Below are 27,821 nucleotides of genomic sequence, written 5' to 3' on the forward strand. Positions count from 1 at the left end.
GGGTACCAGGGCTGAGGACCAGCACCTGTGGCTTGGCCTCCAGTGCTCCCTCCTCAAGCCTGAGCTCTGTCCCACTCCACCTCCGTGGGGAAAGCAGGGGCAGGAGGTGAGGCCTGCTGACATGCTTTCCCCAGCATTTCGCACCCCTGTGTCTTGGGAAGAGGTGCTGGATCCAGGAGGGATGGAGAAAGGACCTCAAAGTCAGAAGTGATAAACAGCCCACGGAGAGAGCCTGGTGCCCCCACATCTCCCACAGAGCAGCTATATCCCTTCCCAGGGGGAGAGGAAGCCACCTCTGAGAGCAAGGCCACCTCAGAAAAAAAAACTAGAGGGAAACACTGAAATGTCAATAGTAGTTAATGCTGTATGGTGTGCCATTATGGCAGGTAACCTTTATTTTACATTCTTTTGATGATTGTGCATTTTCCAAACTTTTAATACTTATAAATTTAAGGAAAAACAATTTTTGTTTTCAAAGAAAGAAAGAGGAACAGGCAGCCCCACCCTCCCAGGAACAGGCAAGCTGGGGCTCCCGTCAGCCTGAGCTCCAGCCTGGGAACGGCCTGCTCCCACCCAGGCAAGGCCCTGCTGGCCGCCCTGCTCTCTGTTCTTCTTCCCACATCACTGTGTCTGTCACCTGCCTCCTTGGCTCTGCCTGTCGGGCTATGGAGCAGGGTCTACCCTGGGCTGCATAGAGCCATGCATATAGTAGGTGTTCGTTCAGGAAATGCTTGTGACCTGAGGTGTGGTCCCAATCTGCAGACAGTTTCCCTGGAGAGGTGGGCCTAGGTCCCCAGCAGACTTAGGATGTGAGGTGGGTGAATTGGTTGCTGCTGATTCATTCAATGAACAATTATTGAGCATCTGCTGCATGCAAGCACTGTTCTGGGCACTGGGGATGCAGAAGTGAACACAATGGACAAAGATGCCTTCTCCCTGGGGGCCAACATTCCAGTGATGTGTGGAGAGAGACTGCCTCAGGAACCATCCTCCCCACAGTGTTTTTCAGTGTCGCAGCTTTCCATTTATAGATGGGGAAACTGACACTCAGAGAGGAAGCAGTCCTTGCCTGAACTTCCACAGCCAGGGAGTTGCAGACGCTGTTCTAAGCTCCAGGGCCTCGAGATTCAGCCCAGACCTTAGCCCACCCAGCCCTACTAAGGTAGGCTCTCTCTTCTGGCCACCCACACCCCTCTGGCTTAGGTCCTTCCTACCTGTGTAGAATCTTGGCCTCCTGGGACTTCTATAAATGCTCCGGATTCCCCATTAAATCCTCATCACAGCTCCGTGTGCTGGGCATCACCACCTCCATTGTGGAAATGAAAACAGACTCAGGCAGATGGTGGGACTTGCTGCAACTAATGTTTAAGAAGAGGAAAGAGGACCTTGAGTCATCCTGTGGTCTGTCTGACATCAAACCAGCCCATCAAACTCTCCCTTCTGCCTGGAAGGTGTCTTCTCTTCCTTGGCCTGAGGGCACTACCTCTGTGGAGCCCTCCCTGATACGTCTAGGTGAAGTGATTCATATCCTCCTCTACGCAACCACAGCATCTTCAGGCCCTTCTCAGATACTTCCTGAAGGCTTCCTAGAAAGGGTGGAATCTGAGATGGGTCTAGAAAAGGCAGATCTGGGAAGGAAGGAACCTTGCTGGTACAAGCAGAGTGAGCAGCATGGGCAAAGGTATGGAAGAAGGACCACACAAAAGGATTACATGGAGATGGAAGGATTATGGGTCCTGTGGAGGGCTTGAGGGAGAGGAGACTGGTGAGGAAGGTGGGCCAGGCCTGGGGTTGGTCATGGCTTCAGGACAAGGGGTCTGGGACTGAACTGAGCTGGGCCGTGATGTGGGGCAAAGCATCCCATGATGCACACGGCGGTTCTCTGAAATAGGCCAGTGTAGACAAGGCCTTGAGGGTAGGTACGTGTGTGAACAGAGACCACAGGGGCCTCCCGCACCCGCTCACAAGCCCTATTTTTGTCAGTCTCTAGACACACATCTGAGCAGCCGAAATGCACTTGCTCTCAGCCACGTAGAGGGCTCCATGGATGGCCACGTCCGTGGTCGGACAAGGACAAGGGCGAAGGCTCAGAGCAGTCGAAGGGAAACCTGTCCTGGGGAGAATCCCAGGGCTAGTGACGGCGGCATGATTTTCAGGGCACGGTGCAAAATGAAAATACAGGATCCCTTGTTCAAACATCAGTGAGAATTTCAGGACAGCAACCACAGAACATGAAACTGAGCATGAGGCCCTTCTAAGCAAGGGGCCGTGTGCAACTGCACAGGCCTGAAAATAAACCTCTGTCTGCCTTTCCTTCCTTCCTTGGCCTTGTGTGGGCTTCCATTCTTCATGAGTCCACAGTTTTAAAATACTAATAATAAGTGAAGCCTTGGGTGAGAGCATAACTTGAAGATTTTAGAACCAGTAAGAACATTAGGGAAAACATGAATCCAACCAACGTCCCCACCCTGTCTGCATTTTATGTTGTAGAACACCTGAAGGATCTAAGAAATTTAAAAATAAACTCGGTAATCTCAACACCCAGAAAAAACCGCTATCATTCGGTGTATTTCCTTCCAGTCTATTTTTATCCCATGTCTTGTTTTTGCCTCTGTGGGTCTCTTTCCTCCATGTGTGAGGCCATGCAGATATGTTTGAGAACTTCAACAAGAATAGCAGTAGGTGGGGCATGGTGGCTCCCGCCTGTAATCCCAACACTTTGGGAGGCTGAGGCAGGAGGATTGCTTGAGCTCAAGAGGTGAAGGCTGCAGTGAACTATGATCGTACCACAGCACTCTAGCCTGGGTGACAGAGCGAGACCTAGTCTCAAAAAAAAAAAAAAAACAACCCACAGTAACAACATTAACAGTCATTACAGGTTGAACATCCCTTACCCAAGATAGTTGGGACCAGAAGCATTCAAATTTAGGATTTCTGATTTTGTTGGATTTGGGAATAGTTGCATTATACTTCAATCCAAAATCCAAAATTCTCCAATGAGTATTTCTTTTGAGTGCCATGTTGGCCCTAAAAAAGTTTTGGATTGGGGAGCATTTCAGATTTCAGATTTTTGAATTAGGGGTAATCAACCTGTATAGGTGTTAGGATATGTCTACGAAGAATCTAGAACAGCACCGTCCCATAGGATTTTCTGTGATGATGGTAATGTCCCATGTCTGTGCTGCCCAACACGGTAGACTCCCGCTGCAGGTGAATACTGACTACTTGAAATGTGGCTACTGTAACTGAGGAACTGAACTTTTTATCTGATTTCATTTTCATTATTTTCATTCAAATAGCATTTAAATATTTTCATTTAAAAGCTAATGGCTACTTTGTAGGGCTCTACAGATCTGTGGTTTTTTTTTTTTTTTTTTCCTTTTTCACCCAAAATGTTTGAAAAGTTTTCTGCATAACAAGTATGTATTGCTTTAGTAATCAAAAGAAAGGTACTAAAAATTTTAAGTTTTTAAAGCATTCGATGCTACCGGAAAAAAAAAATACTTTAGATTTTTAAAAGCCTATGATGGGGGAAGATTGATCCTGTTAGAATAAGATCTATTTTTACTTTTCCAATCAACGTACAGAAGAACGAATGTGGGGTTTAGAATCAGAAGCTGTGGGTTTGTCTACCGGATCTGCCACTTACTGGCTGTGTGGCCACTTAACCTTTGTGAACCTCAATTTCCTCATCTGTATGATGGGGATATTGATGCTAGTGACCTCTCCAGGCCGCTGGGGGGACTGAATCAGACAAGGAAGGTGAGAACAGGAGGAACGGCCTAGCGATGGTGCACATGACTGGGGTTGATTTCAGTAGGTGTGGAACGACTCATCCCTGTGAGGGGGTGTTCCTCATAGCTCTGACTCCCCTCGCCATTTCCTAGAAACCAGGAAATGAGGGTGGCTTCTCCCAACGTGTGTTCAGATGTTATCAGGTGGTGAGCAGAAATAATGGAGCTCTGTGGTCAAACAAGGTTGGGATTGGTTGTTTCAAACAATGTTCGAAGGTGTTTTGCTGCAGGACTTGTCAGAGCCTTTGATATGCTAATGGATACCTTGTTGGGCCATGGAGATCTAAAAAAGTGTATGCTCAGCTGTTTATTGAGTTATCTCTTGGGGTGAGATGATGCATCTGGAAGGGGCTGGTGTGTGCAAAGTCCACTTTGGGAAAAGCTGCTCCAGAGAGCGCTATTGAATCCACCATGGGCTACAGGCACTGTGGGGGCGGGGAAATTACCTGTTCAAGGACCTAGGAAATTGTATTGAAACTTCAAAGGAAAATTTGCTGGATCCTAAATGCAAAAGAGAAAAGTACAACGTTGAAATGAATAAATTCATAATTGACTGTCTAGAAAATATAAATTATGACTCAACTCTTAAATAGTTCCATTAGCGGTAAACATTTACATAGCTCTTAACTCTATGCCAGCCACTGTCTAAGTGCTTTACATATCTCTGTTCATTTTGTTTATATATGTATTTGAGACAGGGTCTAACTCTGTCATCCAGGCTGGAGTGCGGTGGCATAATCTTGGCTCACTAAAGTCTCTGCCTCCCAGGCTCAAGTGATACACCTTAGCTCATTTAATCCTCACAACCCTGTAAGACAAAAGTTATTATGAGGCCCATTTTATAGATGAGAAAACTGAAGCCCAGAGAGATTAAGACATCTGCTCAGATCCCCCACCCAGGCAACCTGCATCCGGAGCCTGTGTGGCTCGCCAAAGCACAGTAGCCATGAATTAATGGACGTTTCCTCAGGTCAGGGAGCATCCTTGGTCTTCTCTCAGCCCCTTTCTGGTAAGAGCCGGTGGTGCCCCCATGAGCTTGGTTCCCACGTCCTCCACCCACACCTAGAGAGGCTGGAGCAACTCAAGGGGTGAAGGGAAGCCAGGCAGAACCAGTTCCACCACTTTCTTACTGGGTGAGTCATTGCCTCCTCTGGGCTTCAGTTTCCTCATCTGAGAAATGGGCCAGTAATCATTTGTGGAACAAGAGAGGGGAGATTCATAAAACTCAGTGCATGGCCCATGCAGAAGGGATCTGAGGTGTGGTGGTCCTCTCCTTGCTCAGTGCATAGTTAGAGAAACTGAGGCACAGAGAGAGAGGGACAGGGCCAAAGCTGAGCTCAGAGAGCACCCTAGGGAGCCAGGCCAGAATCCCATGCAGGGAAAGGGTTTCTTTCTCTCTCTGTCTCAGCAGGCGCCCATGCTGCCTTTTTTTTTTTTTTTTTTTTTTGACAGAGTCTCGCTCTGTTGCCAGACTGGAGTGGCAGGATCTTGGCTTATAGCAACCTCTGACTCCCTGGTTCAAGCGATTCTCCTGCCTCAGCCTCCCGAGTAGCTGGGACTACAGGCATGCGCCACCATGCCCAGCAATTTTTGTATTTTTAGTAGATACGGGGTTTCGGCATGTTATCCAGGAGGGTCTTGATCTCCCGATCTCGTGATCTGCCCGCCTCCACCTCCCAAAGTGGTGGGATTACAAGCGTGAGCCACCGCGCCTGGCCTATGCTGCCCTTCTTATGGCAGCACATCAAGCACTTTGGCGGGGACCTCTGGGTTCCTCTCCCCTAGGCTCCTCAGCTCTCCTGGGGCCCTTCCACCTATTGCAGGTCTGCCTGATCCAGGCTCATGCCCAGGCCTACTGCCCAGGCATGGTGCAGATGTGCCCTGGCATTCCTTTGTCAGGTCCCCTCTTCTGAGCGAGGGGCAGGCACACAGGCATGGCCCTGTTCATGGCCCCCTGTGCTTGTCCAGGTACCCCAGATACTCCAAGCAGAGGAAGGTACTCCACATCTCTCTACTCCAAGAACAGAGATCCACCCCACACTCAGCCACCTACGAGACTGCTGTGTTCCAGGGCTACCTGCCCACCCCCCACCCCCTGCATTTGAATTTAACGCTCAGCAGTTGCCATATTGAAATGCTGGATCGTTTTCGCTCTGAATTACTGTGTTGTAAGTGAAGTCTGATGGGCTAATGCAGCATGCCTGGGGACTTGGAGCCCGGGTCCAGTCTGCCTCTTGCTGCCTCCAGGGATGGGTCTTCAGCAGCCCGATACCCTGCACTGCCGCCCTCCACTGAGGCAGGCGTGGGGAGGAGAGGGGCATGGAATCTGCACACCAAGTTTTGGGGTGGCCCCCGAGCATCTGTGAGGGTCTACACTATCCGCACAAGTCTCCCCAGGTCCAAGGATGTGTGACATTGGATAGCAAATAAAAAACACCATCGTGGGTTAAGAGTCCACAGAAGAAAGGAAAAACTTTTTTTCCTGCATTTTGAAAAGGAGTCCTGTATTTTCTTTTTGCACTGGGTCCTATAAAGTAGGTAACTGGCCCTGCCTGAGGATTGGGGAGACATGCAGGGCCCCCAGAAATACAGTGAAGGCACGGGGCGAGCTCAGATGAGGCCTGCCCTGTTGAGTTTCTGCAAGTGAGAAGAGGGAGCAATAGCTCCTAGGGTCTCCTGGGGTTCCAGGGCCCAGGCAAAAAGAGGAGGCTGCAGCGTGAGGACCCCGGGACATGGAAGCCCCGCCCACAGGTACCCTGAGCTCAGCTATGTGGACCCCTCCTGGGGTGACCCCATGCTCTGAGCTGAGGCCCACCCTTCTGCCAAGCAGGGTGCCAAGGGCCAAGGCCAAAACCCCACTCCAGAGAGTCCTGGCCCAGAGCGGCAGGCCGGAGGTGGCGAGCGGGCTCCCGACGGCCTCTCTGGCCCTGGCCGCGTGGATGATAGGCCGGATGAGGTGGGCTCCTGGCTTTCACACATGTCATGGGGAATGGAAAGCTCACAGAGGCCACTGCAGAGCGCAGGAGGCCGGGTCACAGTTCAGTCAGTGATGAGGGCCGGTGGGGGTCGGTGACGACTCGGACTAGAAATCAAGCTGTGGTCAAGGTTGGGACTCAGCTTGTGGCCGTTTGGAGAGTCAGATTGGGGCCTCTCTCTTGTCTCGTTCACATCCGCCAAGTCCTCAGTGCGGGTGCTGGGTCGGGTCTGAGTCACAGGAGGTGCTCAGTAAACGCTCCTGGAGGAATGAATAACTGAGCGGTCCGCTCAGAGAGGGCATGGCTGGAGTGCAGCCCTGGACGCTGGGGACGATTTGCATTTTCCATTTAGCCAGACTTGGATTCAAATTTTGCCTCTGCTGCTTACATCCTGAGGGGGATATTTAACCTCCTTTTTGCTGTTTCTTCATCCATACAATGGGGAGAATGATAGTACTTCCCTCTCAGGTTTTTAGAGAATTCACTAAGACAAACCTGAAGTGCTCAGCTCCACAGCTGCCCATGGGAAATGCTCGAGTATGTGGGAATGAATGTGATCATATCGAGAAGACCTGCAGACCCCCATCCCCTCAAAGACACTCACAGTGTTCACTGTCGTTATAAGACTTCAGGCTTTAACATTTTTTAAATGTGTTTTCTGTATTTTCCAAGATTTTTCATTGTGCTCATATTATTTGTATCACAGAGGCAAGCGGCAGGGGGCAGGGTGGGGGCTCAATTCATGTGATTAATTGACAATATTGTTTCAATAGACAAAAATAAGCGGAGGTCAGGCAGAGTTGGTTCCCCCCAAGCATTCACTGGGGTCCCAGCTTCCCAGAGGCCCTGACACCATTTGGGCCCTGTGGCCTCCCCACATGTAACCTTGTCCTGGATATGCCCCTCCCCCACATGCATGCCTGCCCTGCATTAACCCCAGCAATGCACCCCTGCCATGCACTAACCCTTCTCTCCATGCACCTCTGTCTTGCAGGCACCCCCACATGCACCCCTGTTCTGCACATGGCCCTCCCCCACGTGCACCCCTGTACTGCTCATGGTCCTCCCCCACATGGACCCCTGTACTGCTCATGGCCCTCCCCCACATGGACCCCTGTATTGCTCATGTCTCTCCTACATGCACCCCTGTCCTGCATGTACCCCTCCCCCTGCATGTGCCCACCTTCAGGTCAGACCAGCACCAGCTGAGGGTTTCCGGTAAGACCTGCGGGTGTGCTGGGGCCTCTGTCACAGGCTGTCCCAGCTCAGCAACCAAAGTCTGGCCCTGCCACCATGTCAGGCCTCCTGCCCTGTGTGCCCACCCCCACCCTGTGCATGTGAACACACAGCACCCTCACACAAGCATACACACACTTCACAGGCCGCACCTGCTGCAACAGACACAGACTTTTCAGGAACTCCTTCTGAGGGGACCAAGGGCCACCTGGTGGCGTGGTCGAAGGGAGGCTGCAGGGGGAGGCTGCTTAACCCCTACCCACGCTGCTCTTCCCATCTCTGGCCAGGAAATCCTTCTTCTTCCTGGGGGTCCCCAGACACCTGTCCTGAGCTCCTGTCCACTGGGTAGATGCTTCCGGAGTGCTGAGGCCTCCAGGAATCCAGTACTGATGTGACAGAGTCAGGGCCCCAGCTCAGAAGGAGGTTTCCCAGCTGGGAGAAGCCCCAGTGATGTCTGGAGGGTCCCATTATCTGACAGATGGGGAAACTGAGCCTGGGAGAGGGTGGGGCCTCCCCAGGTCACCCCAGGAAGAAAGGTAGAAGCGGAAGAGGCAGCCTCACCCGGTGGAAGCACACAGCAGAAAGGGCAGAGGAAGCCAGTCGTGGTCAAACTTCTCTGGGCTCTGGGTCCCTCGCCTGTCAGACAGGGGCCACTCAGGCCATGCCAGCGCTGGCTGTGATCTGCGGGGAGCTCCAGAAGTATTCAGGGAGCTCCAGGTGAAGCCCACACAGCTCTGTGGGTTGTGGGGAAAGGAGGATGCAAACAGGGAGCATCCCCAGGGGCCTAGGTTAACCCCCTGCAATCATTTCTGTCCTCTTCTTCCTGTGGGGTTAGTTAAAAAATAGCCACCCATCTGCTGGGGCGGGGTGGGCCAGCCTCCATCTGGGGCTGTCAGGTCCCTCCCAGCTCAGCCTTGGGCAAAGACCTGCCCAGTCCAACCCCTCAAAGACCAGGCTTGGCTGCCTGTGGTGAGCTGGTCCATCTGGCAGGGTTCTCTCTCCCTTTGACTCAGCACTGAGTATCTGCACCCACTGTGCTCAGAGCCGCCACAGGCCTAGAAGGCCGTCTCTGAATCCCTGCTCTCCCATTTCACAGACAGAGAGGGTGAGCTGCAGAGGCCTCCCAGGGCACATATGGAGTCAAAACAGGGACAGGACCTGGCCACCCAGCTTTTAGGCCAAAGCTTGTCCTTGCTTCTGGGTAGTGTTGGGACTGTGCCCCATTGGGTAGCAGGTAGCGGGTGTACTGGGTCAGCGCCTTTGCACCCCCAGGTGACAAGACCTAGGGCCCACAGCTCTCTGGAGCACCCTCAGTGTTCTCACCTGTAAGATGGGAGACAGCCATCCCTAGCTTCAGGGTTACCGTGGAGACACACAGAGACGCAGAGGGTCTGGCACGTGGTGAGCTCCGTGGGTTAATCATTGACAAGTCTGATGTCTACACAGGCCTGAGGTCCAGAGCACCCTCAGACCGCAGTGACCTCTGTGGCTGTTTTGGCTGGAACTAAGCATCTGGGCCTTAGACCTTAGACCATAACGTGGAGAAAGAGCTGAGTAAATGGGTGTTTTCAGCATTGGATGGAATCAGTGAGGCCTTGGGTGTAGACAGGGCTTTTCTCTGGAGGAGGTAGAATATTGCCCCCTGGCTTTCTGCCAAGCTGAGAAGTCCAGGTGGCTGGTGGGAGTGGGGCTGGAAAGCAGCTATGGGGAGGATATGGGGCGGTGTCCAGAGCCTCTCAGTGTCTATACTGGACTCAGCAACCCCAGTCCCAGAATCTGTGCTAAGGAAGGAACCAGGGATGCAGCCAAGACATTCACGCAGGGTGTTCCCTGACAGAAATCCGGAAACCCCCTAAACAGCCCATCACAAGGGAATTATGGTGGTCCATGAGTGGGGGGATGGCCTTTCCACACCCTGGCCCCTACCAGGCCTGTCCGGCAGCCACTTGTCCCCTGCCATCAGGGAGGCTTTAAGAAAACAGGAGAACACACATACACACATGTTGGCGGATTTCAAAAGCAGGTTTAAAGGACCCCATACTGTACGTTCCCAACACTCTAAAAGAAAGGAAGGAGCGAAGGGAGGGAGGGCAGAGAAGAGAAGCAGCAGCTAAATCTATACATAAAGTAAGAGCAGAAGGCAGAACACCCAGTGGGAACCATTGTTCTGGGTGGCAGGATTATGGATGGTTTTAATTTTCTTCTTCATAATTTTATTATTTTCCAATTTTTCTTTAATGAATGTGTATTATTTTTATAATCAGAAAAAAATGTGTTTTGTTTTAAGGAATGGGGGGGGTTCGAGATTGTTCTTCCCCTTTTATAGACTCTGAAACTGAGGCCCAGAGTGGAAACAAACAGCATTGGTTCATTCACTCAGCCATTCATTCACTCACTCATTCGTTCATTCATTCATTCATTCTCAAATGCTTCTGGGAACCCCACTAAAGCCAGACTCAGTTTGAAGCCCCATGCCAAAGAGCTGAAAGGGGCCCATCTCCGTTCTCAGGGAGGTCACCGTCAGACAATGTAAAGGACACAACAGCAAGTCCTTACAATGCATTCAGACAAGGGGTCATGGTGGGGTGGGGAAAGAGAGGGGGAGTTTTAGAGATGGCCTCACAAAGAGGGAAAAGTAGGACAGGGCTTTGATGTATGAGGAGCAGTTCGGCAGTCAGAGAAAGCGGAAGCACATACCCTGAAAAGGAACTGGGGGCTGTTAGACAGAGAGGATCCACGGTGTTCAGGGGAATGGGTGGGGAGATAACATTAGAACATTCAATGAGCCACGTTTGCCAAAGGCCTGGAATTGCCTGGCTCTGCTGCTCGATGGTCATGTGACTTTGAACAAGTTACTAAGCCTCCTGGGCCTCGGTTTCCTCATCTGGAAAATAGGCTAACCACCTCATTGGGTTATTGCAAGAACCGAGTGAGTTAATAAATGTAAAGCACTCAGCTGGGTCTGGCATATTGAAGCAGCTATGAAACTGCTTTTACTATTTGCTATGATTCACACTTTACCCTGTAGGCATTCTGGGAGCCAAAGAGGGTTTTTAAGCTAGAGGTTAGTGTGAATTCATTTGCTTATCTATTTCACTCATTCAATAGACATTTATTGAGATCCTAATACGTACCTAGGAATGGTTTTATGTGTTGGGGATGAATTTGCCAGATAAAATACAAGACTCCTAAATTATTTTAATTTCAGATAAACAATAAATAATTGCAACATTTGGGGCAACTTTATACTAAAAAGGTCTTCATTATTTATCTGAAATTCAATTTAACTGGGTGTTTTATATTTCCATTTGTTAAATCTGACAACTCTATCTGCAAATGTAACACCAAGCAAGCAAAAAATCCCTGCCCTCCTGCAGCTGACCTTCCGTGAGAGGAAAGAGACAATTCAGAAGTCAAGCTATCGTGTATCAGGCACTAATAAATGTGCTAAGGAACTGTCAATCAAGGAAGGGAGAGACATTCGTTTCCTGTGCCTGCCATCATAAATTAACCCACTATTAGTGTCTTAAAAAAAAAAAAAAAAACACGCATTTATAATCTTACAGTTCTGGGGATCAGAAATTCTCTATGAGTCTCCCTTGGCCAAGATCAAGGTCAGGCAGGCTGTGTTCCTTGCTAGAGGCTCTGGTGGAAAATTCGTTTCCTTGTCTTGTCTAGCTCCTAAAGGCTGCCTGCTTTCCATGGCTCATAGCCCCTCCCTCCGCCTTCAAAGCCCACAGCTTTGGGCCACGTTTTTCCCATGCCGCCATCTCTCGGGTTCCCTAATCAGTTTCCACGCCCCATCTCCCTCTGACTGTCTTTTCTGCCTCCCTATTCCATGTGTGAGGACCCTTGAGATCACATGGGGCCCACCTGGGGAATCCAGGATAATCTCCCATCTTAAAGTCTTTATCCTTCATCATATCTGCAAAGTCCCTTTTGCCATATAAGGTAACATAGCCGCAGGTTTGGGGATTAGAATGTGGATATCTCTGGGGCCATTATTCTGTCTACCACAGGAGACCAGAGAAGGCCTCTTGGTGGAGGCAGCAGGGACCTGAATGAAGTGGGGAGCTGAGCCAGGCAGACAGAATGGGAAGGGCTTTCCTGGTAAAGGGCGGCATAGGCAAAGGCCGTGCAGTGGAGTATCATGGGCATATTTGAGGGCAGGGTGGCTGGAGCAGGGTGAGGGAGGGGCAGAGTAGAAGAAGATGAGGTCAGAGAGGTGGAGGGTGGCAAGTCATGTAGAATCCCATCAAGGCTGGCTGGAAGGGGAGAATCAGCTCCCTCCTGCTCCTCAACTGCCCCCAAGCTCTGCCCCGCAAGTACCACCCTGTCCTGCTAGGCTGACACGCATTCCAAGAGTACTCACGTTTTAATAAGAAACTATGTAAGGCCCCAAGGGCTAAGTCGCTAATGTTTAGGGCCAGCGATGGACAGTCAAGAAGATATTTTATGGCAGGGAGAGGCACAGTCTCACCTCCCACAACACCAGGGAATGGGTGATCTTCCCTAACATCAAAGGCCAACCTCTTCTTAGAAGAGTTTGCAAGATGAGAAGGAAGAGGCTTTCCCTGCAACATGAGGGATTCAGGTTAGATGTTTAAAAGAACTTCCTGTGTGCTAGCAGAAAACTGTCAGGGTTGGCAGCATCTGGGAGCCTAGCTCCTGGCTGAAGACCCTGCCCTCAGGGGCCTGACATTCAGGGACCAGCAGAGGTCCCACGATGACCTGAGGGAAGAATGAGTCCTGATCTTGGATTCCCCTGGGCCCCAGCGCATCACATCCCCTCTCCAGACCTGTTTTTCCGACACAAGGGGACTGGCCTCAAAGATCTTCGAGGGCCCTCCCAGCACTGGCCAGCTGTTTCAGGGCTCTTATTTCCTAAGACAAAAACCTGGTAGCTGTGTGTTTGACAGGCTACTTAACCTTGCTGAGCCTCAGTTTCCCCATCTGTAAGTGGGGATGATCATAGAATCCCCCTCTTAGGATGGAGCGAGGATGAAAAGAGTTAAGCTGTGTGAGTTCTCAGAACCGTGCCTAGCACAGTGAGCCCTCCATCAGTGGGAGCGACTGCGATGAAGATTCTAACATCCTCAGGGTCTCAGAGCCTCAAGTCCATGACCCTGTCTGTCTCCAGGAGCCTCACATTTGCTGGCTGTGGGATTCTGAGTCTCCAGACACCCCCCTCCACCCCACTGCCAGCATGCTCCCAAAGCCCTGGTCTCCCCCACGTGCTGGGTGGCATGCCTGCCCCACAACCACATGAAAAGCCATTCCCCCAGGGTGTCCCCACACCTGGGAAAACCGGCAGTCTGCCCGGCGCTGGCCCCGCCTGGTGGCTGGAACACCGGGCAAGATCAATGACGCCCGGCTCGGCTCCCAGTGCTGCCACCTTGTTCCAATCAGGGCTGGGCGCCTTCCGCTCCGGACCCCCGCCCAGTCCTGAGCCACTGCCCCCTCCTAGACCCTACCCAGCTGCCCACGTTTCCAGCCCTGTGACCTCTCAGGAGTGGTGCCCACAGACTGGCTCCACAGTGGCTGCAGCCTGCCTGGACTTGGGTGGTTAAATAACATGCCGGGCAATGGGCAGGCTCCAAGAAGCACCAGGCTGGGAGGCGGGAACCTGGGTCAGGTCCTGGCATTAGGATACCACTTGATGCTGCCCCTCCCCACTCTAGCCTCAGTTTCCTCAACTGCATGTCAGGCTACTTAGACTCACCCCATCTGGCTCTCAGGGCTGCTGTGGGAGAAGCAATAGAGAGAAAGGGCAGTAAGAGTTTTAGGAACTGGGGATACCGGAAGTGCAGAGGAGTAAAGCAGGTGGGTAAAGCCAGTTCCACTGTACAGTGGGCCCTCTTACCAGCCCCCTTCTCCCTTCCTGGGTCCCTCTCAACCCCCTGGTCTCAGCTTGGATGTCACCTGCTCCGACAGACCTTCCCTGACCACCCTGTCTAAAGTACTGGCACTGAGCCCCTCTCCCCCCATCCACCCAGTCACTCTCTATGACTTTACCCCCATCTGTTTCCTTGAGTGTCCCAAGACACTATCAAATATTGGCGTGCTTACTTATTTGCCTCCTTGTCTGTCTTCTGTCTGACCTGCTGAAATCAAAGCCCCAAGAAGCTCCATGGCTTTCTTGTCCATTGCTTGTATCCCCAGCACCTAAAATAGCCCCTGGAACATAGTAGGTGCCTGATAAGTGTGTGTTGACTGCTTGAATCTAGTGCCAACTCTTTTTCCTCTGTCTGTTTCTTACTTCTCTTTTTCCTTCCCATCTCATCTCTTCCTTCATCTAAGCTCAGAGCTGCTAAGGACAGGACTGGGAACCTTTTCCCCTGGGGACACGGATGGGGGCAGGGGCAAGCTCAGGCCTCCGCGAGCTAAAAGGGCCTTCAGATCATCCCGCCACCCTGGATTTCACTAAAGCTCAGAGGTGAGGCAGTGAGAGGGACCCCGATGAATGTCACATTCCTGCCAGTAGAAACTTACACCAACAGCAAATGACAGAGTGCCTGGTGTCTGAGCCTGTCACCTGGACTTGCCAGGCAGGGAGTCCAAAGCCTGCTCTAGCTCTGTTTGGCTGTACCCACAGCCTCAGCACCTCCCCAGCAGCCACGACCCTGTAAGGAGGCAGGGACTTAGCTCATCACAGGGGGCTGGCATCACTCTGGGAGCAGGTATCCTAGGCAGCATCCTCCAACCCCAGCCAACCACCCTGCTGGCCTTTGGTCCCTTGGGATCAGCTGTGGACCCTGGAGCCACCATTCTGTGTTTTGTTTCCATGAAGTCTGAGCTCCCCACATAGCCAGGCCAGGAAACGCAATCTGGGATCAGGCTGCTGAGATTCAAGGCTCAGCTCTGATACTCACCTGGAGTATGAACTTGAACACGTTCCTGACCTTGCTATGCCTCAGTTTTCCTACTGTTACAATGAGGGTGATGATAAATGTACCTAATACAAAAGTGGCTCCGGGGATTCAACAGCGTGTGTCAGTGTACATAACATTAGTTACTATAATCGAGGGGCCTGGCTCCTGGGGTGAGGTTGCTGCACAACTTCGGCATTGACAGAGCTGGTTCGAATCCCAGCTCTGCCCCTTCCTATGTAGGTGCAAGGGACTTCCTTGCCTGTAAAGTGGGCCCACTGACACATACCTGGAGGGCTACTGGCGGCCATGAGGAGTGCTCGGGGAGCGTGCTCAGCATGGGCTGTTACCTAGAAGTGCTTACCTAGGTGGGGGCTGCCGTGATGAGGATAGCTGCACGGGCCTGTAGAGATTCAGCTGAGAGTGTGATGGTACACAGGACCCTCCGGATGAAAAAGCGATTTGGCTGAGAATAAACACATCCCAGCTTTGCTGCTTCATGAATAATTGTACAACATGATGCACATTTGAGCATATTGTCCATTTTTTTCAGGGGTTTGGGCAGGGGGACTTTTTCTATTTATTATCTTTTGCTGTCCTTTAAAAATATTTTTAAATGTGTAAAATACACGTACAGAAGAATGTATAAAATATAAGCATTGTTGGCTGGGCGCGGTGGCTCAAGCCTGTAATCCCAGCACTTTGGGAGGCCGAGACGGGTGGATCACAAGGTCAGGAGATTGAGACCATCCTGGCTAACACGGTGAAACCCCGTCTCTACTAAAAAATACCAAAAACTAGCCGGGTGAGGTGGCGGCGCCTGTAGTCCCAGCTACTCGGGAGGCTGAGGCAGGAGAATGGCGGGAACCCGGGAGGCGGAGCTTGCAGTGAGCTGAGATCCGGCCACTGCACTCCAGCCTAGGTGACAGAGCGAGACTCCGTCTCAAAACAAACAAACAAACAACAACAACAAAAACAAAGCACTAATGGGACCTTAGGGCTCCCACCAGTGTCCCCTCCCTGACTGCATCCCTCTCCCTACTCATCATGGATGGCAAGGGGTTGGGACCACTCTGCTGATTTTTTTTTTTTTTTTTTTTTTTTTGGTAGATGCAGAGTCTCACTTTGTTGTCCAGGCTGCTCTCGAACTCCAGGCCTTAAGTGATCCTCCCACCTCACCCTTCCAAGTAGCTGGGATTACAGACACAAGTTACCACGCCTAGCTGTGATTTTTGTATTAACCATTCTCTTGCTTGTCTGTCTGCTTTTTGCCTTCGATGTCATTTTCTATTTATAAGAGCAGAAATTCTGGGACGACCTGAAAGGCAGCAATAGGGGATGTGACTTGCTGGAGCTCTTGGAAATAATTTGTTCTCCCCATTTCACAGATGAGGAAACTGAGGTTTGGAGAGGGCCAAAGTCACGCAGATGGCAAGATGGGAACCCAGAGCTGGTATGCTCTGAATCACGGATGACTGGCTTAGAAACGGAGCTCTGCAGTCGCTCTCTCATTTGCTTAATACGTGTTTGCTATGAGCTGAGCATTTGAGACACTAGTATCTCGTCTGGCCCGTGTCCCATCCAACACTTGAACTCCCTCTATAATATCCTGGTCTCACCTTGAATACCTCCCAAAATGGAGAGCTCTCTACCTCTGAGGGGATGTGTTTCTATTCCGAGCCAGCTCTCAATACTTCTGTTTCTGGTATGGAGCCCCCAGCATCCATGTGGTCCCTGCCACCTGGGAGCTCTTCATAGATCTGCCAGAGAAGCTCTTACCCCCGAAGCCTGCTGTCCTCCAGGACATAGTCTCCAGTTGCTTTAATAGTTCATCATGTGACATGGTTTCAGTGCTCTTCCCCATGCTGAGGTCCCTGAGGGTGTCACATGGCCCTAACAGAGGGGGCTCAGAATGAAGCTCAGAGAGGCCATGTGTTGGCCTAGGGCATCTCAACCTAAACCCAAACTGAGGTCTCTGGGCCCCTAGGCTAGTGCCCTGCCCTTCCACCCATGCCCCCGTGGGGCACCCTAGCTGCAACCCTCCACTACTCGCCTCCCACTGCCTTTCTCTGGGCCGGCAGGACAAGCTCTCCTCGTCCCCATCGAACAATGAGGCAGCGGGTTAAACTCAGATGCTGAGGAATGGTTCGGAAGCCCCAGGGGGGCAAACCACCCAGAAAATCTATACCTCTGAATTGAGGAGAAGCAGAAACTTCCACAGCCAGGCTTCAACTCCTCCAAGAGCTGGTCTGCAGAACAAATCCAAAGCTCTAAGCCCAGATTCCACGCCTGCCTCTGTGTGTAAAGATTTGTCCACACAATGGTCTGTTGTTTACACAGCTGTGATGTGAGTTTCTGCCCGTGTGTCCACACCACTCTATACGGGGCCTATCTGTGCATCTACACCAATAGGTCCGTGCATGTTGATGCAGACAGATGCATCTCCTAGGAGTATCTTTGCACACACATGCACGTAACTATTTTCACCGTGGCTGCACTGTAACGATGCTGTCCTCCATGAGGGCTTGCGCAGGTGGGTGTGAGTTGCCAGTGAGTGTGTGGGAGACTGTGCCCATGAGTATGGGTGCTGTGTGTGAGCGCACCCATGTAAGGTATAGATGTGTGTGTGTGCACCCTGCGTGCCCAGAGTCCAGTGGAGACTTTCCCATCGTAGCCTCCTACTTCACATGCCTCTCCAGTCCTGGAATCTGGCCTTTCCTCCTCATTTTCCAGCCAAATTATAACCCCTGGAAAAGGGGTCTTTATTATGGAAATGCTAACACAGCCTAAATGCAACTGGGGAGAAAAGGGTTGCTGCCATCCCCTGGCCCACTTTTGTCTAAAGAAGGTGTCTTATCTTAGTTCATTCTGTGTTGCTATAACAAAATACCTGAGACTGGGTAATTTATAAATAGAGAAATAGAAACTTATTACTCACAGTTCTGGAGACTGGGAAGTCCAAGATCATGGCTCTGGCAGGTTCTGCATCTGATGAGGTCCTGGATTCCCTGTTTCCAAGGCAGTGTCTTCTGGCTGTGTCCTCCAGAGGACACAGAACAATGTGTCCTGAAGTCAGAAGGGCAAAGAGGACCTAATCCATTCATGAGGGCAGAGCCTTCACCACCTAATCACTTCCCAAAAGGCCCCTCGCTGCCTCTTAATACCACCACGATGGCGATGAAGTGTTAATGTATAACTTTTGGGAGACATTCAAACCATAGAAGAGGAACTTTATTGCGTGCCAGGGACCCTTAGCTGCGATTTCTAGGCCTGAACACTCAGGGTGCCTGACAGGCCAAAGTGGGCTAGAGGGGGCGGGACAAGGGCAAGCTGAGCTGATGCTGAGGCCAGGTCATCCAAAGGTTTGTGCAGAGGCAGCCAGGCCGGCTGATAGGAGCCTCAGAGTCAAGTCCAGTTGTCAATAAGCACCTTCTGTGATGTTGGGCAAGTCTCTGATCCTTCCTGGGCCTTGGTTTCCCCAGCTGGGGAAATGAGCAGACCTGTTGTAGATTAATATGGAATTCTAGAATGTTGAAGACAGAGAGGCCTCCTGGGGTTCAGGCATTGTCCAATGCATTTATCTCCCGGAAGGGGAGTCTCAGGGCCAGAGAGGGAAGGGACTTGCTCAAGGTTACCCAGCAGGGAACAATGAAATGGCTCCCCTGGATCTAGCAGCTGGCTCTATGAACCTCAGGCCCAGGCCCAGTTACAGGACATGGCAATCTTTGGGCTCTGTTCAGTCCCAACTTTCATCAAGAATTTGGACTCTTTTGAGTTTATCAAGGTGCCAGATCCAACTGCTTCCCAACCAGTGAGGGTGGCGGAGGAAAACTACAGCATGAAAGAGTGGAAGAAGAAACAAGGAAGGACTTCCAGATGTTTAGAATGGAGAGCTGTTGGGGAGGGGGAAGAGGTAGGGCTCCAGCCACATTCCAGACCAGACTCAAGGCAGTGACCTGCATGGAAAGAGCTAATAAATTTACAAGTGGCACAAACAAGTATAAAACTGGGACTCCATCCCCAGCCCTATGGATCCAGGCCCAGGTCCACTGTTGCCCCGGCCCTCAGTTTGACTCTGACTTGAGAACCTTCACTTCTCCGGCCTCAGTTGTGCCTTCTGTTATCTGGGAATACAGCAGCCTAACTGTGTGTATCCCCATCCCCCTGGGCATGATGAAGATGAAATCATGCAGAATGTAGAGCTGCTAAGAGTACTCACTTTGGAGTCAGGGAGACCTGAGTTCAAGTCTAGGCTTCCTTGCCATATGGAAGCCTCTCTGAGCCTCAATTTTCCACATCTGTCCAATTCACAGAGTCCTTTTGAAGTTCATCTCAGGTGATACAAGCAAAGTGGCCAGCAGGCGCTCAAGAAACCCTGCTCCCCGGGATTGCGTACATGGCAGGGGCCAGGAGAGACGTAACAACTGATGATGGGCGGGGACACTTGTGGTCAGGATTGGCTATATAATTTGGGGGGCCGGTACAAAATGAAAACGCAGGGCCTTTGTTGAGCAAGTATTCAGAAGTTGAAGGCAGCGGTGGCAGGGCATTAAAACAAGCTCAGGACCCTTCTGAGACCAGGGCCCTGTGCGACTGCATGGGCCACAGGCCAGGAAGCTGGCCCTGCCTCTGGGATATCTGCAGTGGCTCAAATCCAGTTCAGGTGGAGGAGCTGAGGCTTCCCCCACCACACCGGGGGTCACCCCCTCTCCCCAGGACTGTAGCTGGAACCGTGACTGCTGGCCCTGCCTCTGTCAGTGGACATCAGAGGCGGCCTAAAAGACCGACAGTTCCCCACCTCCGTATGCCCATTTGTATCTCATGCCATGCGTACAGCACATAGTTGATTTCTTTCCGCAAAGGGCTGCACTTTTTTTCTTTTCCAAGGGCCATGTGGCTTTTATTGCTGGCAGGAATGTCTGAGGCGTTCCTTCACCACCACATGAAATAGAGCCGCAATCTTCATCTGCGTAAGGCCAAAGCCCCCAGTCTCCTCTGAGCCATCGGCCTCTGAGATTAATTAAGGCTTCACAAGGACTGACAGTCATTAGGACCTTTTCAGGGAGGTGGAAAATCCCTAATGGGCCTGGCTGGGCCCAGAAGCTGCTGGGTGGGCAGTGGGGAGAGGAGGGCCTGCAGGAGAGGAAGGTGCAGAGTCAGCGGGAGGTAGCTGGAGAGGGAGGGGGTGCAGACTCTGTCCCTGGCATGGGCTGTGACTTTGAGTGAGACTCTTCCTCCCTAGGCCTCAGTTCTGCCATTTGAGAAATGGGGATTTGGATTTGATATCTCAGAGCCCTTTCAAGTCTGACATTGTAAAATTCTGAATCCTGCCCACAGTTCTTCTGCCAGGATTCAATTCTATTCCATGACTGTAACTTTGAGCATCTGGTTTTAGTCCACAAGAATAGAGTGTAATGGGCAGCAACGTGGGCTCTGGGGCCAGGCTGCCTGGTTGGAATCCTACCTCTGTGGTTTCCCAGTGGTGCCAACTTGGGCAAGTTACTTGAGCTCTCTGAGCCTCAGTTTTCTTTCCTGTAAAATGGGAGTGATTTTACACCTTAGAAGGTGTCCCTACCTTCTAAGAATACTGTGAAGCAAAAATGTGTGTAAAGCGACAGCCACTCAGAAGAGCCCTTTCTCTCCCTGCTTGCCAGGGCTGAACCCCACCCGGGGGCTGGGGGAAGGGCACATGTTTCCCAGAAGCCCCCTTGGCTCCAAGCTGCCCAGGTCCCTCTCATCACTCCGTGCCTCCCAATAGAAGAGTGCTGTGTTTGATGGCTCTGCTGGCAGGTAGCTCTACATCCACCTGCTGCTTTGGATGGAGAGCTCTGCCCTGAGAGCAGCTGTCAGACTGCAGATGGCCCTCCCCGATCGAGGAGTGGGGGTGCTGGAAGGGCTCCTGAGAACTTGATTGAACTTCTCAGATTCTGAGGCCCACAGAGGAAAAGCTCTTTACTTTCGGAGACTGGGTTTCCCCATCTGTAAAATGGAGAGAATAAAATCCCTGCCCTGCAGAGGCACCTGAGGGTGAGTGACAATTGGCGGAAAACTCCCAGCATGCAGCAGGTGTCCAAAAAATTAGGGCAATTATTAGTCATAGACCAATGATCAAAGTCACAGACCAAATACTGTCTTCTAGAAATATTTCCCTGATTTACAGATGACAAGAGTGAGTAGCAGGGAGGGTGGTAGGACGGTCCCACCAAGTGATGGGATCTGAAACCAGAAACCCCTTCCCTGGCAACCGATGGAGCCAGTTTTTCTGCTCCACGCCCCCGAAAGAGAAGTCTCTTTTCTCCGCCCTTGCCTCCCTTTCTCTCTCCCATCCCCAAAGCAGATCACCCTCTGTCCACCCACCTGCAGAACAGGTTGGGGGTGGGTGTGGAAGGATCCGAGGTCACATGGACGCAAGGGAGCTGGCGCCCCGCAGGAGGTGGAGAGGAGGTGGGTGGGGAGGAGGGGTCTTGGGTCACAGTGAAACCCTGGGGTCCTGTGGGAACCTGCCTGGCATGTAGAGGGGGCTTGTAAGTGCATCCCCAGCGTTCGCATGTGAACACTGAGGCCCAGAGGGAAACGCGACTGACTAGCACTTCCCCTGGGAGAGAGGCACTGAGAGTGGCATGGGGCCCTAGTGTATGAGGCCCGGGACTGGGCTGCAGCCTTCTGCAAGGCAGAGGTCCTGCCTGACTGCATTTTGCCTTGAGGTGCTCGCTTCTGGCCTTGCTGGAGCTCAGTCCAGATCCTGATCACGCCTCTCCGCTTTCTGGGTCGCAGTGTTCCCATCTGTAAACTGGAGACTACTGCCAATCCTGCCTCCTCACAGACTGGTTCTGAGGCCAAAGGACAGCAGGTGGTGGGTGCACCTCAGCTATCACAGGACCCTCCCGAATGACCCTGGCAAGTCCTTCCTGACTCCCTGCAGATTTGAAGAGTCTGCTGATTTCCAAGTCCAGGGCTGCTTAGCAGGATTTGCCACCCCAACTTTCTCTCCCCATCACAATTGCACTTTCCTCTGTATCTAGCTGCTAGCTCTTCCCCTTACTCAGCCACTAGGAGGAGAGTGCTGACATGCTTGGCCAGGTGATGCCTTCATGCCCCACATTTTGAGCCAGAGCAGGCTTTTAACCTGGGTCCGGCCCTCTCTAACCTGGCCGACCTCGAACAACATTCCTCTTTGCTTACATGGGCATAACATCTACCATATACGACGCCGTGGGAATTGAATACCATGAGTAATGCCCACGTGCGGCGCCTGGCACAAGGTAAAGCCTCAGCATCCCCAGCTGTTACTGTTCTTCCCATTTTACCGTCAGGACCAAGGCTCAGGGGAGCGTGGACACCAGGCAAAAGTCTCAGACTGCACAGGCAGCACTGGGTCCTAACACCCTCACCACTCTGCTCTCCCCTGCTCCTTCTCCCTCCCCTCCAAGTCTGGCACTTTCCAAAAAGGAAGAAAGATCTCTGTAATTTGAGAAGCACATTTGTCCTCCCACACATTCTGAATCCTTCCAGAAAGGCTGGCCAGGAGAGACGACCCCAGAGTTGGACTCTCTGGGGCTAGACCCCTGGCCTGCAGGAGACAACCCCTCAACTCAGATGTATTGCTATTTTTCATTAACATTCCTCGCTTATATATTCAGAGATCATTATCTGAAATCAGGAAGCAGATGAGTCCTAGTTTACTCAGCAGCATTTTCTTTCTGTTTCTTCAAACCATCGATCACAATTTAGATACAGCGAAACACGATGCCCCTCCCCTCCTAGAGGGAATCCTTAATCCCCTCCTGTGAAATGGAGAGGTCAGAATGACCTCCATTGACAGAAGAGGCAACTGAGGCTCAGTGAGGGGCATGAATGTCCCCTTTGAGTTCTAGGGCACTGGGCAGGAGATAGGTTTCACCACGGTCCCTCTGGACAGGGGATTTAGGGCCAGGCTGGTAGAAATTTTCAGTTCTAGAAGAGAGTCCTCTGTCCTCTTCGCTGGACTAGGCTCCTGTGCGATTCGGGATATGGGAAACAGAGGCCTCCTGGGAAGGAAATGGGGTCCCTGGCAGCGTGCGCTGAGGCCCAGTTGCCTACGGGAGGGCAGCTGGGTGGGGGCCAAAGTGAGGTTCTGAGAGGAATGGTCAGACGGGCAATCATCAAGACCCAGCTCCGGCCGCCCTGTGACAGTTGCTAGAAGCCCTGCTGTGAGCTGACTCCACATGGAGGTAGGTCACAGCCAGTCCTTAGCTGCCCCAGGCAGCCCCTGGGCAAATCGAGGGGTCAGGACAGCATGGACTGGCTTGGAGTCCTGGCAAGCTTTGAACATGAGAACTGGACGTTTCACAGATGGAAGTGTGAGGCCCAGAGAGGGGAGGGGTGGTTCAAAGGCCCCCAGCAAGGATTGACAGGTCTTATTTTTTCGTAATGACAGTGATGGCTCCCCATGGCTGGAGCACCCTCTATGTGCCAGGCCCGTGCTAAGCACTTTACACACAATTCTATGGGGGCCACTATGAGTGCCCCCACTTTACGGATGAAAGAAATGAGGCTCAGAGAGGTTTAGGCAACTCTGCCTAGAGAGCTGTGGGCGAGGGAAGAAGACACGCCCAGGCCGAGGGACTGCGGACCCCAGCTCCTTCCACAGCCCGTGGACCTCTCAGGCAGTTTCCCAGCACACACCTGCCCCTTGTCTGGTATACCTGGGGATGCCTGCCCAGGCGCCACAGAGTCCCCATGAATCATGCCTGCCCTGGGAAGCCGGCACCCTCACTGCCAAGAAGGCACTTAGAGTGCACTCCTAAATGCTGGAGGGAGACGAATCCCCTTCCTGGGGCAAAGGAGCTGGCTCTATGTGCCCGGGGATGGGTTCTGGGTTTACCCAGCTCTAAGTCAAGGTAGGGGAGGGGAGTGTCCTGACCTTCCGCTTCCTAGCCCTGCTGTGGACAACTTAGGGTGCTCTTAGGTGGGGGCCACTGGAGAGAAACTGGGCTGTTTGTCCATCGATCTGATGGAAGAAGGAGAAAAGACCTCCATGCCAGCTGGGGATGCCAGCTGGGGAAGGGCGAGGGTGTCTGCATGCCCCAGGTGGGGGAGTGGGAGCTCTCCCTCCCATCAAACAGAGGACAAAGTTTGTCGGTCCGGGTTGGGGAGGAAGCAGGTTGGCGATCGGTGGAACTTGGGAACAAGTTAGCCTGTTCTGTGGGTCTTCTCCCCGGTGCCTGAAAACGCGAAGGCGGAAGGCGTCCATCTCATCAGAGGTGAGGAAGGCGGCCTTGGTTTGACACACAGCCATCGGTTTGTCAGAGACCTGGCCGCACTGGTGGCAAGGAAAGGGTAGCTTCTTGGGGGGCGGGCGGACGCCGCGCCTGCACCCGGGGCCACAGCTGGCGCACATCTGTAGCCTGGCCGGGCCCGCACCTCCGCGGCTGGCAGGGCGCGGGCGCCAACTAGCGGCAGCTCCCGCCACCGTGCCTGCCAGGCGGCCGGGCGACCTTGGTCTGCGGACGCAAGGGCCGGCACCCCGCCCCCCAGTACCTTGGATCTGGTGCCCATGGAGAGCCAGCGCTCTATGGAGGGCCGGAGGCGTGCTGGGCCCTGCGCCAGGTGCCAGGGCTCACAAGAGCCCCCCATTCTCTGGAAACCCGTCTGTGAACCCGCCGTAAGGGGAGAGGGAGAAATCAGGCCAAGGGACAAGCAAAGGGCACGGTGCAAACCCAAACCACTCGACAAATGGAATTTACCACCACCTGAAACAGCGGGTCATGGTCCCGCAACCGCTCCAGGGCAGCACGTGTTACCCGCCCCCGGCCCGGGCCCTACCTGGCCACGACGCGCTGGGCCTTCCCGGAGACGTTCCTGGAGATGGGAGCGCCCAGGCTGGATCGCTCGCTTTCCTCTAGTTCTGCTGCTCGTGCCAGCGCGTCCGAGGGCGCGCGGGCCTGGGTCCGCAGTCGACAACTGCCAGGCGCAGGCTCTCTTAAAAGGTTCAGTAAGGGACCTTTGCCGTTCTTGCTTTCGAAATGGCCTGAGGGCGTGATATGAGGTCTTGAGCGAGGCAGGGGCCAGCTCTTCCGACGGTCGGGGTGAGGCCAGAGTCATTCACCCCTTGAGCGCACGAGGGGCTTGATTTCGTTTGGCGACGACGAAATGGCGCACGCTGGGCAGGGGTCAGATCCGTGATGAGATCTTGCGGCCACCGTCGAATCCTAAGCTTCTTTGCTTCCGAGGGTTGGAATTCATTGTTTTGCACCTGTCGAGAGCCGGAGGCAACGAAAATATAGCCCAGTCTCCAAAGCGGCGGGGAGGCTCAGCACGCGTTCGTTCCCCAGAGTCTAGGGAGGGGTCTGGGGCAATAATTCGGAATGATTGGGGCTTGATCTTTCCCGTTGCCCTCCCAGCTGTAGCCGTCCCCTAGGCCTGCTCGACTGACTTAAGAGGCGGGAGAGGAACAGGTTGTTTGCTGTGAAGCCCGGGAGAGGTTGGGCCACGCGGCTGGGGGTGGGAGCGGGGACACGGAGCCAGGAGGGCAGGCAGTGCCTTGGCGAAACTGTCCGCGGTCCCTGCAGCGCAGCCAGAGCGCACCGGCCCAAAAAGAAGTGGGATTGGATCCGCAGAAGCCACTTTCCACCTGCATGGACAAATAAAATTCTCTCCTCTGAAAGCCGGGGCCCTTAGCTTTGCAGCCACTGCTCAGTTTTTCTTTTGTCGCCGACGCGCGTAGTGTTTCACGATGCAGGACCGTAGTTACATGCATAAAGGAAAAAAATCGGGAAAACGCATTTTGCAGGCCTCGTCGTGTTTTTCAAAGAGCCACAGGCCGCCACAACGAAGAACGACGCCGCGAGGCCTGCGAGATCCTGAAACTTGTTCTGAGGGGAGAGCAGAGAGGAAAAGGGTTGTTGGCCCCAGGCTACTTAGGGTCCCTGGGAGACTCCCTTCCGCCTGTCCTCGGTTTGGCACAGGGGCCACCGAGGCTGGGACCAAAGCCGCGCAGGGCTGGGAGCAGCAGAGGCCGCCGGCCGGGCGTGGACGGCGCACAAAAATCCCGTGTGGGTTGGAGGCTCTTGGGTCAGAATAATTTGCGGGAGGAGGGAGGTGAGTAACCTCTTTGGGGCGGCTCCCAGTGCGGTGTCACCGGCCCTAGGCTCCCGCGGGCCCCAGCCCGGGGTTGCAGAAGTCACAGGCCCGAGGCAGCAAGAGCTGGGGAAGCCCGGCCGCGGCCAGCGGGGAGGAGGAGCGAAGGGGTTGCGCCCCAGCGTCAGGGAGATGCGACCCGGGAGAGGGCGACAAGGGCGCCTTCTGTGGGACCCGGACGTTCTCAGCAAATTTCTAGCATCTGCCCCGGGCTCCCAGAGCTCTCGGGGCCCTGGGTTGTGGCACGGGGGCCTCCTCCGCGGGGTGGCGCCTTCCGCCCCTCCCCGTTGGGCGGCCTCCGGCAGGCCCCGTTCCTCCCCGCGAACGCCACCGAGGTGCCCACGATGGGGGCTCCGCCGATTGGCTGTGCGACGCGTCGCTCGGGCCGGCCCCGCCCCGCGGGCCCCGGGGGTACTAACCCCGTGCGGGCGGCCGCGGCCCCGCCACTTGATTCTGGAGGATTTGTTCTGGGGCTGCGGCCGCGGAGTCGGGGCGGCCGCGGGCGAGCTTCGGGGCGGGAGGCGGCGGCGGCGGGGGCGGTGGCACAGCCCCGCGCGGGCCCCGCCGCGGCCCAGGCAGCCGGGACAGCCGCGAGGGGCGGCCGCACGCGGTGCCGCGCGCCGGGGATGCGGGACTAGCCGGGCAGGCTGCTGGCGGCCGTCGGGCTAGCGAGGCCTCGCAGCGGGCGGGCCCTGGCGAGTAGTGGCCGGGCGCCGCCCCCTGCGCCCTGAGGCCCGGGCCCCGCCGCTTCTGCTTTCCCGCTTCTCGCGGCAGCGGCTGCCGAGGAGGCGTCCGCGCCGGCCGCCCCCGGGGGAAGCCGCGCCGTCGCCGCCCGCCCGGCGCCCTGACGGCCGCTGTTATGCGTATTCCTGTAGACCCAAGCACCAGCCGCCGCTTCACACCTCCCTCCACGGCCTTCCCCTGCGGCGGCGGCGGCAAGATGGGCGAGAACAGCGGCGCGCTCAGCGCGCAGGCAGCCGTGGGGCCCGGAGGGCGCGCCCGGCCCGAGGTGCGCTCGATGGTGGACGTGCTGGCGGACCACGCGGGCGAGCTCGTGCGCACCGACAGCCCCAACTTCCTCTGCTCCGTGCTGCCCTCGCACTGGCGCTGCAACAAGACACTGCCCGTCGCCTTCAAGGTGAGTGCGGGACCCGGGGCGGGAGGGCGCCGGCCCTGGGGCTCCGGGCGTCCAAGCTGCGGGAGCCAGAGCCTCCGGAGCAGTGGGGAGGGGAGGTGCCTGAGACGCCGCGGCGACACCTGAGCACCCGGTTCAGTCTTGCTGCGCACTTGGCTCGGGGACATCGGCGTTCCGTTTTGGATGCGCCCTGCACGGATGACTTTTAAGGGGGTTGCCCCGCTCCACCTGGGTTTTAGGGCGCCCTGCGTAGAGACGTTGGTGCGGAAATGGGCGGATGGGGTTTTGCACCCCCCCAACCCAGATCGCTCAGATACAGCCCTGCAGGTAACGGAGAAGAGAATCCCGGGACCGGGGCAAGGACACCGCGGGTGGGGTGCGAACGGTGAAAGGGCCTACCCTCAGCCGCCAGCACCCCTCCTCCCGCGCCGCTTCTCAGACGCTTCCTGCTCACACCCTCGGGCTTCCGAAATTTTACCGGACGGCGCTAGGCCGGGATCGGGGCACTGCTCTCCAGACGTTTGCTCGGGGATATTCTGCGTCCTGAATGGCGGGTTGAGATTGGGGGACCCCTAACTCTGGCAGCCCCCAGCCATTTAGAGGACCTTTTTCTTTATGCCAGGGAGTAGGCGACTGTTTCATTTTCATTTTTTTAAGGGGGCAGCGAGATGAAACGAAAACGCCTTGGTTTTCC

General features: G+C 54.0%; 1 protein-coding gene and 2 long non-coding RNA genes across 5 annotated transcripts in view; 2 read left to right on the forward strand and 1 right to left on the reverse strand.

Annotated features, from left to right (window-relative positions):
- Nucleotides 1-27,821, forward strand: part of RUNX3 (RUNX family transcription factor 3) — a 65,521-nt gene that overhangs the window by 8,444 nt on the left and 29,256 nt on the right. For all 3 annotated transcript variants that reach the window (XM_033227767.1, XM_033227769.1, XM_033227766.1), the window contains exon 3: nucleotides 26,868-27,130. In XM_033227767.1, coding sequence (XP_033083658.1) covers nucleotides 26,868-27,130 — 263 coding nt within the window. The remainder of the gene's footprint in view (nucleotides 1-26,867; nucleotides 27,131-27,821) is intronic.
- LOC117093104 lies at nucleotides 419-27,775 on the reverse strand. The gene is made up of 3 exons (XR_004441033.1): nucleotides 27,527-27,775; nucleotides 17,813-25,727; nucleotides 419-1,358 (listed from the first exon to the last, which is right to left on the reverse strand). It is a non-coding gene; the product is annotated as an uncharacterized LOC117093104 (long non-coding RNA).
- LOC117093103 lies at nucleotides 26,022-26,845 on the forward strand. The gene has a single exon (XR_004441032.1). It is a non-coding gene; the product is annotated as an uncharacterized LOC117093103 (long non-coding RNA).

Source organism: Trachypithecus francoisi, unplaced genomic scaffold (assembly GCF_009764315.1).
Source record: "Trachypithecus francoisi isolate TF-2019V2 unplaced genomic scaffold, Tfra_2.0 Lachesis_group12, whole genome shotgun sequence".
Lineage (NCBI taxonomy): Eukaryota > Metazoa > Chordata > Mammalia > Primates > Cercopithecidae > Trachypithecus > Trachypithecus francoisi.